This window comes from Chanodichthys erythropterus, chromosome 20 (assembly GCF_024489055.1).
Source record: "Chanodichthys erythropterus isolate Z2021 chromosome 20, ASM2448905v1, whole genome shotgun sequence".
NCBI lineage: Eukaryota > Metazoa > Chordata > Actinopteri > Cypriniformes > Xenocyprididae > Chanodichthys > Chanodichthys erythropterus.
Genome location: NC_090240.1, coordinates 23,327,821 through 23,340,133, shown reverse-complemented (window position 1 = coordinate 23,340,133; position 12,313 = coordinate 23,327,821). Strand labels below are relative to the sequence as shown.

Here is a 12,313-nt window from a genome sequence, read left to right as displayed (position 1 = left end):
TCACTGCACGTCTTACATTTGTTTACCTCCTCTTGTTCACGTGTTGTTTCCAGGCTCCGCCTTCCCTCTCTGAAAGCTGCACCCCTGGAGATGTTCTGTTGCCTTCCTCTTCTCAACCGCCCATCCCACTGTGGCCTGGACAGCAGCAGCAGCACAATGAAGGAGGTGGATATTTTGGCCTAAACCTGACATGTCCTAGTATCAGAAATCCTGTTAGCAAGAAATCCTGGACTCGAAAATTCAAAAGCTGGGCGTGCAAACTGCGCCACTCCGCCAGCTTGTTCAAGAAGCCCAGAGTCCAGCAAGGTAGCGTCCGCAGGAAGCGCGCAAGAGAGAGCGAGTGAGGGGTGTGGGTGGGCACTGACCTAAAACAAATGTTTAGATTAAAAGTAATGTAGCCAATTAATGTAGCTGACTCTTACCCTGCTAGATAGGGATTTCTTCATTTCTAAGAATACTGTTAGAATTAATTAGTTATTAATCCTAATAGTCTTTCCATGGTGACGTGGTTGTTGCTGTGCTTAGTCTGTACTGAAATCATTACATCATCTAGCAATACATTTTTCTTGCTTGAGTTTTTGTTTGAAAGGAATTGCTCTGCTGTACATTAACGTTTATGTTGTAGCCTCCTTTTTGTTTTGTCTGCATGGGTTACCCAGGGGTAAGAACAGAGGAGTGTAGAAAGGGAAGAGAATCTAAGAGGGATGACCCTTGTGCGTCGCACCTGGATCTGAGTCTCCAGTCCCAGTGTATGCAGTGCAGTATTGCGGCACCCGTGCCCCTCACCTTCCTGCACCCAACCTCACTCACCCAGAGCACCTGCAATTGCAAAAATAGCACACAAGTTACATGGGCCCAGACTCATGAAGTTTGCACCTGTTCATTTTTGTATTTGTTTAGTAATTGAAGAGGCAAGATACTAGATACTACATATTGTTCATCATGCCCACTCTAATTAATTTAAAAATAACAACTGCAGTCTTTTTTAATACAGTTAAATTAATCACATTACATTTTTGAATTTACATTTTCTGCACCATTGTGTATATTTATGAATTAACTCACTGAAGCTTTAGCAAGTAAGTCGTTCTAATGTCTAGTAAAGAAACAGCTGTTTTTCAGATGCTAGCCTTCTCCTAGATCTATAGATCATATCCTGTTCTTTCCTACCTGGGTAGGCTTTTGGAAAGTTTTAATTTTTGTATGTTTTGCACGTCCATGGCTATGTTTGGAATGGAACACTAGCATACTACTGTCCTTACAGTTTTTGTTTAAAAAGTGTTATGTGGAAAAAGTACACAGTGTGCACTGATTAACATTTTAACATTTCATTACCATAAGTTTGGGGTCGTAAGAGTTAGTTTATATACAGGACAGTCCAAAAGTTTGGAACCACTAAGATTTTTAATGTTTTTAAAAGAGTTTCGTCTGCTCACCAAGGCTACATTTATTTAATTAAAAATACAGTAAAAACAGTAATATTGTGAAATATTATTACAATTTAAAATAACTGTTTTCTATTTGAATATATTTGACAAAGTAATTTATTCCTGTGATGCAAAGCTGAATTTTCAGCATCATTACTCCAGTCTTCAGTGTCACACGATCCTTCAGAAATCATTCTAATATGCTGATCTGCTGCTCAAGAAACATTTAATGTGTACAATTGTACAAAATATTTGTGTACAATATTTTTTTTTCAGGATTATTTGATGAATAGAAAGTTCAAAAGAACAGTGTTTATCTGAAATCTGATCTTTTGTAACATCATAAATGTCTTTACTGCCACTTTTGATTGATTTAATGCATCCTTGCTGAATAAAAGTATTAATTTCTTTAATTTCTTTTCAAAAAAAATAAATAAATTCTTACTGACCCCAAACTTTTGAACGGTAGTGTATAATGCTACAGAAGCTTTGTATTTCAGATAAATGCTGTTCTTTTGAACTTTCTATTCATCAAGGAATCCTGAAAAAAAAGTACACAACTGTTTTCAACATTGAAAATAATCATAAATGTTTACTGAGCAGCAAATCAGCATATTAGAATGATTTCTGTAGGATCATGTGACACTGAAGACTGGAGTAACAATGCTGAAAATTCAGCTTTGCATCACAGGAATAAATTACTTTAAATAGTACACAGTTATTTTAAATTGTAATAATATTTCACAATATTACTGTTTTTTTACTGTATTTTTAATTAAATAAATGTAGCCTTGGTGAGCAGACAAAACTTTTTAAAAACATTAAAAATCTTAGTGGTTCCAAACTTTTGGACTGTACTGTAAATTAGTACTTTTATTCAGAAAGGATGTGTTAAATTGACCAAACGTGACAGTAAAGACTTGCATTGTTACAAAATATTTGAATTTTAAAATATTATTAAAATAGTTATTTTAAATTTGAATAATATTTCACAACATTACTGTTTTTACTGTATTTCTCAGTGAGCATACCCCAAACTTTTGAACAGTAGTGTATATTCAGTGGCATATTGAAAATAAAAAGTTAAATTATCTAATTTTGTAATACAAATGGCAGTCTAATCAAGTAATCAGTCAAAAAAGTGTTATTGCTTAAATTATTTTATTGCATGAAAATTGAACATTTGCCTTCTATGCACAGTATAAATACTTAGTATAAGAAGTGTGATTGGATATAGTAATCTAAGTCATCTGGATGTTCCATATATACTGAGAATTTTTATACTGTGCACAGTACGTGCTTAGTATAAGTAATATGGTAGTATGCCATTCCTAACATAGCCTAAATGTCAAATAGCATCAGTCTAATGCAATAGAGCAATGGTTTTCAACGATTTAAGCCTGACAGACTGTAAACGTTAAAAACAAGCACCTTAGGACCATCAACTAGAAATAGTCACTGGAATGAAACAGTGTTTCTGTATACACTACATGAACACACAGTAGAAGTAGATTATTCACACATACTGACTGGTATCACTGCCACTCACTAGGCAGTGATATTAGAGCCTGACAATTGAATGCAATCGTGTGAGTGTGGATGGATGGGGGCATACTTGTTTATTACTCTCATGTTTTAGAAGTTGTTGCAGAGATTGTTCTTCCATAAACTGGTTTTACTGTTTGTTAAAGCTGCTCCCTGCCACCCCTCCCCACACCCATTCCCCATCACACTCTGCGTCCACTCAGCATGTCATTTGAGATGATAATCATATCTGTATTCATGTCCACCAACTGCCAGTGATGGTGTATTTGCCATGCTGACTATAATCTCACCATGTGAACATGCATGGATGCTTGTTAGTCAAAGATCTCTGTGGTTATTAATGCCATCTCCCTGTGTCTGTGGTGTCTTCTGTTTGTTTGTTTGTGTGCTTGTTTGTCTGTTTGTTTGTTTTTTATTTATTCCAAATACACTGTCTTTGTGTTTTCTGTATGTTCCCATTTCATTTTACTATTGTCATTGTGTTCCCTCGTCTTTGCGTCTTTCTTTATTCCTTCTGATAAGATGGCAACTTCAGCCAGGGGATGGAGGAGGAGAGGGAGGCATCTACAAATGACCAACCCTGCTCGCGCAGAGGGCGTTTCCAGGTACTGCCATTATTCTCTTATGCAAAGTATTCACATTTTGCAGTAGCTCAACCTTTTCAGTTTTCTTGTCAGACAGGAAATGTAGACAATGATACAAAACCACATACACCATACACCAAGTTAAAATAGAAATGCTGCTGGGAAAACTTCTATTTACGAGTTTGGAAATTGGAATTATTAATTATGTGATTTTGCTCAGGGAAAAAATATAATGTCATATTACGCCAAATGACAAAGGCAGGCAGATCTAATGTGACAATGAAAAACAAAAGATTCATGTCAAGTGTGAAATTGATGTATATTATGCTGCCACAGAGAATAATGGCAAATAGTGTGGTCACACAAGTCTAGTTTTTTTGTTTTTTGTTTTTTCTGGAAAATTTTAACACTCTACATCATCAACAGTGCACAAATAACTAAATTGTATCATCAACATTTATTATTACAACGTATTTACACTACCCTTCAAAAGTTTGGGTTTGGTAAGATTTTTTTTATGTTTTTGAAAATATCAATTTTCTGTTTTATCTTTTAAAATGTAATTTATTCCTTTGATGGCAAAGCTGAATTTTCAGCATCTTCTTCAGTGTCCCTTTAGAAATCATTTTAATATACTGGTTTGCTGCTCAAGAAACACTTCTTATTATTATCAATGTCAAAAACAGTTGTGCTGCTTAATATTTTTGTTGAAACAGTGATACAATTTGAGGATTATTTGATAAACAAAAAGTTAAATAATTTTGTTTTGCAATATTTTAACATTATAAGTGTATTTACTCTCAATTTTTGTCAAATTAATTAATCCTTGCTGAATAAAAGTATTAATTTCTTCTTCTTGTTTAATTGCTGACCCCAAATATTTGAACAGTAGTGTATCTTGTGTTTTTCCCTGATGTATGACACTTCATACATTTTTAGCTTTTGGTCAGTTTACGCTTATTGTCTGTTTTTGTATGTATTGTGACCACAGTTAAAACAAAGTAAAAGCTACTTCCTATTCTCTTTTCTTGTAGGTGATTCCAGTTTCCCAGTCCGCAGAGCCCTTTCCACAGCAGGAAGCTGCACCAAGCCAAGGAGCCATGCAAAGAAAAGTTGGCCGTTTCTCAGTTACACAGGCCGAACAAAGAGAGGAAAATTTGACGGACAGCTCCCCTGTGTCCCCTGACCTGGAGCGAGAGAGGAGGAAAATGAAAGGGAAAGATGGTGAGAAAGAGGAGAGGAGAACTACAGTACCCACCCACCCACCGAGGAGTCACACACGCTCGCCCCTGGGCAGCAGTGACGATGAGAGCGAGGTAGAGGATGAAGATTTAAGGAGAGAACTCCACAAGCTGAGAGAGAAGTAAGAGCAGTTGAACTCTGCACTGCTGTTTTTCTTATTCTGATACTTATAATTCAACTAATACTTCCTCCTCTCTTTTATCTCTGTAGACACATCAAAGAGGTGGTGTCCCTGCAGGCACAGCAGAACAGAGAGCTGCAGGATTTGTACAGGCAGCTCCGCTCTCTTAAAGACCACAGACAGCCTCTGTCCATGACCCTGCCCCGTACCTCTCCTTTGCCTGCCGCACCCCTCGCCATCTCCCCACGCAGACCCCGACCCGCCAAAGCCAAGCTCCGGCCCAGACCCCATTCTCACATGGATAACAATGGAGTCACACATCAAGGTACTGCCAGAAAGAAGAGTTAGCTTTTTTTTTTTTTTGAGACTATAATCCTTTTACTGTTATCCTGTTGCTTTTAAAACACACACACTCAGGGAGTCTTCAGCAGTCTTGTAGTTATTCTGGTGGGGAGCAAAGCAGGCTTCACTCATACTGCAAGCCTGAGAAAATCCCATCACTGACCACTAATAGAGGTACAAGCTATAGTACATGCTCGAAATAGTAATACACTACCGTTCAAAACCAAAAAACTTTTTTTTTTGAAGGAAAATAATACTTTTATTCAGCAAGGATGCATTAAATTGATCAAAAGTTACAGTAAAGGTTTGTGTTATGTTATGTAAAAAAGTTTTATATTACAAAAAAATGCTGTTCTTTTGAACTTTCTATTCATCAAAGGATCCTGAATTGCTTTTTATCAGGTTTCCACAAATACAATAAGCAGCAAAACTGTTTTCAACATTGATAATAAGAAGAATTGTTTCTTGAGCACCAAATCAGTATATTAGAATGATTTGTCATGACACTGTAGACTGGAGTAATGATGCTGAAAATTCAACTTTGGCATCACAGGAAAAAACATTTTTTTTTTTTTTTAAATATATTAAAATCGAGAGATTCACAATATTACTATTTTTACTTTGATCAAATAAATGTAACCTTGCTGAGCATCAGAGATGTAAAAATTTACAGATCCTAAATTTTGAATGGTATTGTAATTAATGAGAATTAAGTAATCTTTATTTAATGGCGTCTTTAACAATTCCATAATTTTGTTTTCAGACCAGAGTCCTTCAGCCCAGGGATCTGCCAATAGAAAGAGCACATTTACAGATGAACTGCATAAGCTTGTTGATGAGTGGTCAAAAGAAGCTGTTTGCCCTGTTCAGCCTAAGCCTTCACTGAATCAAATCAAACAGATCCAACAAGTGCAGGAGTTGGGCGGATGGGGCCAGACTACTGAGGTAATGCATTCATGCATCAAATACAGTGTCTCCATTTAAACTATCCTGTATGGGTTAGAAATATTTTGCTGTGATATACAGTGGGATTCAAAAGTCTAAAGGTATGATCACATGAAATTCTGCAAGCAAAAAATGTTCTTTGTCTATATCCAATAGTGTAGCAATATATGAAGCACTGCTGCTCACTAGGGTTGCCAACCGTTCCGTATAATACAGAATCGTCCCGTATTTAAGGCATCAAAGAAGTGTTCCGTATGAAAGGCATACAGAATGCAGTTTGTCCCGTATTCTCAGGCATGCGTTTTAGAATTAGCCTTGAGAATTAATCATTCCTTTGTGACAAATTTGACAACATAGCCGTTCGCGGAAGGCTTTAAGACCAAGCAGACTTCTCTGTCGGCTTCACAGCGAGCAGGTCTCGCGGTAGCGCCAAATCCCTTTCACTGTTCGCGGTTTGATTTCAGCATTCAGCCATGCAAAAAAAACATGCAATCTCCCTGAGGGAAGACGTTATCAAAAAGGGAAGTCGTCTTTCACTATTGCTAATGTTGTTAAATAGAGAAAAAAACATGTTACGTTTATTTAAGTAGCCTAACTTGGACCTGATTATTGAAAAACAAAATAATAAAGTCTCAAGCACCAAAAGCAGCCCATAATTCTCTACTTCTCTTTAATTGAAATCATTTTTGTTTATTCATACATGGTTGCAACAACATTTAGTTCAAACTTTTAAGTACCATTGTTTAAAAAAATGCTTTATTGGCTGAAATTTTAAAGATGTTCAGTTATTATGCTTTCAAATTTTAAGCCATCTATGTAGGCCTATCTTGCTGACATTTTTTTTGTTGTTGTTGTTTCTGGTTTATGATTTTGAATAGAGGTTGATGTTTAATATCCGTTTAATATAATATATATATAAATATAATATAATATATAGAAAATGGGTCAAATTCAACAATTTGAACATGGAGCCACATTATATGGGACTGAAACATATAGGACCTAGAAAAGTTTATTAAGAATGAGAATATAGACTGATATTGAGATTAATACTTTAATACTTTAATACTTAATTAATCTTTAATACTTTTAGAATTACAGGCACACAAACTTTGGAAAAATACTATTTATAGCACTCCGACAGGAATGTCCAATTGTGTTGATAGAAGAAAACGAGATACATTTATAGTTTCAACATTTTTTGTTCTTCAGAAAAATGTGTAGCAATTTTCGCTATTGGAGGTGCACTGAGATCCCTTTCTCTGGAAATTAACCATATTGGGACTTAAAAATTAAGAAAAGAAAAGTTTGTTAAGAATTATAATCTAAAAAGATATCCGTAATATGAGTTATAGAAATGCAAACTTTGGGCGAAAAGTGTTTTTTGCCATTTTGAACTGTTGGCATATAATGCAACAAAGATTACTAAAGTCAACAGATTTAACAAACAGTCCTACGAATCTCTGAGTAAAAATATGTAATCTGACTCCAAATCTCAGGTGAAAATTGTAATTCTGCCCCCCCTCTACAAAATATTGGATTACTCAATAAATAAACATCCATTACATTTAATATTTGGCTTTCTTCTTGATTTATGTTTGTCTTTCTTTAGAAAAAAAATAATAAAAAATTTGAGCAGGGAAAGTTTCTGAAATTTGGTTGATTTTGACACAAATTTACCCAAATGTGTTTATGTCTGAGAACCTTTTATACACATACTTAACTGCAGATAGTGAAATGACACACACTGTGTGGTATAATACAAATATTTTGAGTGTCCCTTATTCTGTCCCTTATTTTCCTTTAAAGAACCACGATTGTCCCTTATTTTCCTTTCCAGAAGTTGGCAACCCTACTGCTCACACAAGTCACTTTCAAACCAGTTGCCACTGCAACAAATTCGAGTGACCAAATTGAAACCCTTTGTGAAATCTGGCAGGGAAAATCTTTCACCCTCCCAATCGTGTGGATTCCTATTAGGGGTGTAAAGTTTCAAATGACTCACGGCTTGGTTTGTATCACGGTTTTAGAGTCACTGTTTCAGTACGGTTCGGTATGTGATATGTTCAGGGGGAAAAAAGGAATACTGTCAAATAAAAATAAGAATAAATATAACTACAAGCAACAGCATAAATAAATACAGTAGAGCAAAGACACAAATAAACAGTGATTTTCAGGTTTTTCAGCTAGGTCTAACATTAGTTTTTTATCTGCAGAAATTGAATAAATATGGCTTAAAATAACATTGCATATTTGACTTTATAAATTAAAGATGAATCCTTATTAAAGTTATAGAAGCTATTCAATCAAGAGAAGTGAGTGATTTCCTTGTCTTTTGTTGTTTGATTAACATTAAAAACACAGCAAGAATTTTAGGCTGCTGTCACTTTAAGACAAAGCATGGATCCAGTACACTGATACTGTATGTTGAATCTTAGCTTCACAGCACATGCAAGTTCTCTTTTGTGTCTTCTGGCTCTTGAATGTTTAAATTGGCAAGGCTTAAATGAGTTTAGTTTAAACACAGATAGCAACATGTGCTGTTCAGGTCTCACCTGCGTTCGCACGCTATCAACACCCAGGTGATGATGGCATAAATGATTGCTCATATTCAAGCATATGGCACTTGCATTGAACAAAATTTACAAAGAGTGACTGTTTTGTCCATGTTTTTTGATCATCGCTGTTGTAATGTATTGGGAATCCAGTATGCGTATCCATTGTCAGAAACGTAGTACATTAGCCAAACTCTGTGACTGTTTTACGCATAGTTGTTTTTAACAAACCATATTATAGATGCGTCATCAGATTTAAGTTGAACCGCAGGACCGTTACACCCCTAATTTCTATTGGAAATGACTGTATTTCGCCAATGAAAACTCACCGAACAATGGTAATCGTGACTTCACCTTGAGAACACTACTGGAAAATGCTCCTATTTTGCTTTTTTCTAATTTAATACCTTTACCATACCCGTGCGCTTAGACTCACAGGACGAGATTCGCTCTGCATTTAAAAATTCATAATGGTATAAAGGTAAATTTAAGACTTGTTTATTTCCAGATTTAAATGAAATTTGAAATCCCTGATTTTCAATATAGTTTCAGATGTTTGGATTTCTTTACATTGATTTGTGATGCTAAAATAGAATAAAAATAAAATAGTAAATCAAGTAAATTTGAGTATGTTTCTATCTTGCAGCCAACAGCTTCATCGGGTTGGTTTTCCGGGGCTCCACTGAGTACTCCCGTATCAGTCAGCATGTCTACGATGACGTCCACCCCCTATAGCACCATAAGTGGACAAACGCAGCCGCCTCCAACGCAATTTCCCATCGCTCCTCTACCCCAGCAGAATGCACATCTGCAGCCTCCCCTGCACCGTCAGCCCCTGCAGTACAGCCCGTCTCCCCTGCACCCGCAGCAGGTCCAGCTCCTGTCAGGATCCCAGCCCCCGGTGTCTGGCGCGCCTCCCTCCAGCGCCTCCCTCTCGCTTATGACTGCAGCGGGGTCTCCGCTGCCCCCCCCCACCAGCATCACAGCTGCCTCTGTCCCCGCCACCGCCAATCAAGACCCCATCTTCTGCTCGTCCTCGTCCTCCTCATGCTCCTCTTCCTCCTGCTCCACCTCCACTCTGCCTTCAAGTGCCAAACTTCACTCCAAACCCTCCACGTCCACCCTTCCTTTAGGACAGCAGTGAGATGAGGTCTGTTTGAGAAGACGGAGAGGAACACCACTGATGTACATCCTGTACAGGAAGGACGCTTGTAGCAAGTGGTTGCGTGTGTGTGGGTATGGGGGTGTATAAATACTGTAGTGTGTGTATTTGTGTGAGCGTGTGTTTGTGTTGCATTTTTCAAAACATATCCTCTGTGTGTTTCCGCACCGTCAAGTTTTATATCTGACTTAGCTGGACCTGAACTTGCCCTATATAGAGACATTTTTGACATGAGATATGATCCTCTTTGTTTTTATTTATCAGTGCTTCAAATGAAAGGACTATTTGAATTTTAAAAAGTGCAATTAGTAATGATATTTAAATTCTTTTCTGTGTTGTTGTGACGTGGGTCTGTATAGCTTAAAAGAAATATTTTTTTATATATATATATATATATATACGCACGGAAAAGACAACAACCGGACGTCAGCAGTGATGCGCCATCTTAAAAGAGCACAACGGATTCAGCCGGTGGCGAGATCAACCGCATGTTCCAGCGCAGAGCATGGTAACCCTGCAACCGTCATCTTAGCTACGAAAACAATCAAAAACACTTGTTGTGCACGGAATAAGGCATGCTCCTCATGTATTATATTTTACAATGATAAATAGCGGTAACGTTTTAGATTTAGCCAAGATTTTTTCTAGAATAACAAATAGCCATTGACTAATTCCTTTTACGATCCTGCAATTGATTCTGAGAAGAAAACGGTTCTTCAGTTCATTTGGTTTCAAATGAAACTAGCTAATATGATTGCAGTATTTTTCTCTCTGTATTTTTCTCTAGCAGACGTTCATACTTTTAAGGTTTACACTATTAACATTAATCCCATGGTGAAGAGTGCAAGACTAGACGGCTGTTTGGAAAGCTCAAGTGAAGTGAACGCAGCTTGTTCTTGTTCTTGTCTATTTTTGCACAGTCCCGTATGAACGTGCTTCCGTGAACACCGAACTGTGATCTGTGAACTGTGAGTTTGCTTTTCGTGAACGCAGCGCATCAGCAAAACACTGGCAAAAAGATGTAATCCTCGCTGAATCTGGCATTTCATCAGATATAGACATATGCATAACTGCCAAGCAAATTTATGACTGGGAAAACATAGGTTGCCTTTTTACAGTGTGTTTTACGACACTGATCATAAAGCTTATGTGTGATTCATCTAGACCAAGATATCAATTCCCAGCTACGTAACAAGACTACTGAAGATTTCTAAAGAGGTTGTCAGTCAGCATTCATAAACCTGCAATGCCCATATATAGAAAACTGTAATGTTTTGTTGAAAAAAGGAACTGAAGGTTGGTATGAAAGAGGCAACCTGCGTTTTTCAACAAGTAGGTGAGAGATGGACAGGATGGAATGTATTGTGTTAAGGAACGGGTTCATTTTGTGAAGCGTTTTAAATTGTGCTAATGCTAGAACTTGTGGATGTTACAAAAAGAAGTCAACATGGCCGTTGCCTACAAAGATTTGGGATCACACGGTTTCCAGTATTTTATGTCCTTTTTCTAAAGACAAGACCCACCTCCGCATAGTAAACCAACAGGATAGTGGTGAGCATAAAGCTGTTGTGTCTAAGAAAACTCCAACATTAGCCATTTGATCTGTACAAATGGGAAATGTAAAGATAACCTCTGCTGAAGTGTTACAAAAATGTAATCTAAAAAGAAAGCATTATTTTTGTATTTTGAAAGGGGTTGTAAAAATGTAAAATTGTGTACTGAACAGTGTTGAGAAAGCTGTGGTTATCTGATAAGACACAGGTCCTAAAACGGTTTCTCGAGTTCCCCTGGCTTACAAATTTACCCCAAATGTTTGTTCCAAGATTTCGACATGATACAACATTTCGAGGGATTTTAATTCAGTGCAAGTGACTGGGAATATTTTAAGCCAAATCATTTCTACAGTGGTGACTTTTGGGTGAAGTTGTACAGTAAAACCAGGGGGACCCTAGAATTACTTGACTGACCACCAATAATCAAAGGTTATTTAAGTGAAAATAATCTATAGAGGACTAAACTTATTGCTGGTGATTTAGCTACTGTAAATTGTAACTAATTCAACTGTTGATTCTATTTATGTTTTGTAACTAATCAAAAATAAATATCAAATGTTAAACTTCACAGTGTTAGGGATTCTTTTGTTTTGTGACCCAACAATTGTTCTGCTTAATATTTTTATGAAAACTTTTTTTCCGGGACTATTTGATGAATAGAAGGTTGAAAAGAACAGTTTTGGGGTTTTATTGTACAAATGTCTTTACTGTCACTTTTGATACATTTAATGTGTCCTTGCTTAATAAAATTGTTTATTTATTTTTTAAGTTCTACTGACCCCAAACTTTTGAACTGTAGTGTAGCTATATGCAAATAACACTTGTTTCTTACTGATT

At 36.6% G+C, this 12,313-nt stretch overlaps 1 protein-coding gene across 9 annotated transcripts in view; it reads left to right on the top strand.

Annotated features, from left to right (window-relative positions):
• Positions 1-12,113, top strand: part of wnk3 (WNK lysine deficient protein kinase 3) — a 61,039-nt gene extending 48,926 nt beyond the window's left edge. For 5 of the 9 annotated variants that reach the window (XM_067372110.1, XM_067372107.1, XM_067372109.1 and 2 more), the window contains 7 exons: positions 54-306; positions 3,495-3,577; positions 4,591-4,919; positions 5,009-5,244; positions 5,337-5,435; positions 6,025-6,206; positions 9,408-12,113. In XM_067372110.1, coding sequence (XP_067228211.1) covers positions 54-306; positions 3,495-3,577; positions 4,591-4,919; positions 5,009-5,244; positions 5,337-5,435; positions 6,025-6,206; positions 9,408-9,905 — 1,680 coding nt within the window. In that variant the 3' untranslated portion in view covers positions 9,906-12,113. Of the gene's footprint in view, positions 1-53; positions 307-659; positions 1,591-3,494; positions 3,578-4,590; positions 4,920-5,008; positions 5,245-5,336; positions 5,436-6,024; positions 6,207-9,407 lie in introns of those variants that run through there. The other 4 variants (XM_067372102.1, XM_067372104.1, XM_067372103.1 and 1 more) reach the window with 4 other exon arrangements.
• The last annotated feature ends 200 nt before the right edge of the window (positions 12,114-12,313 follow it).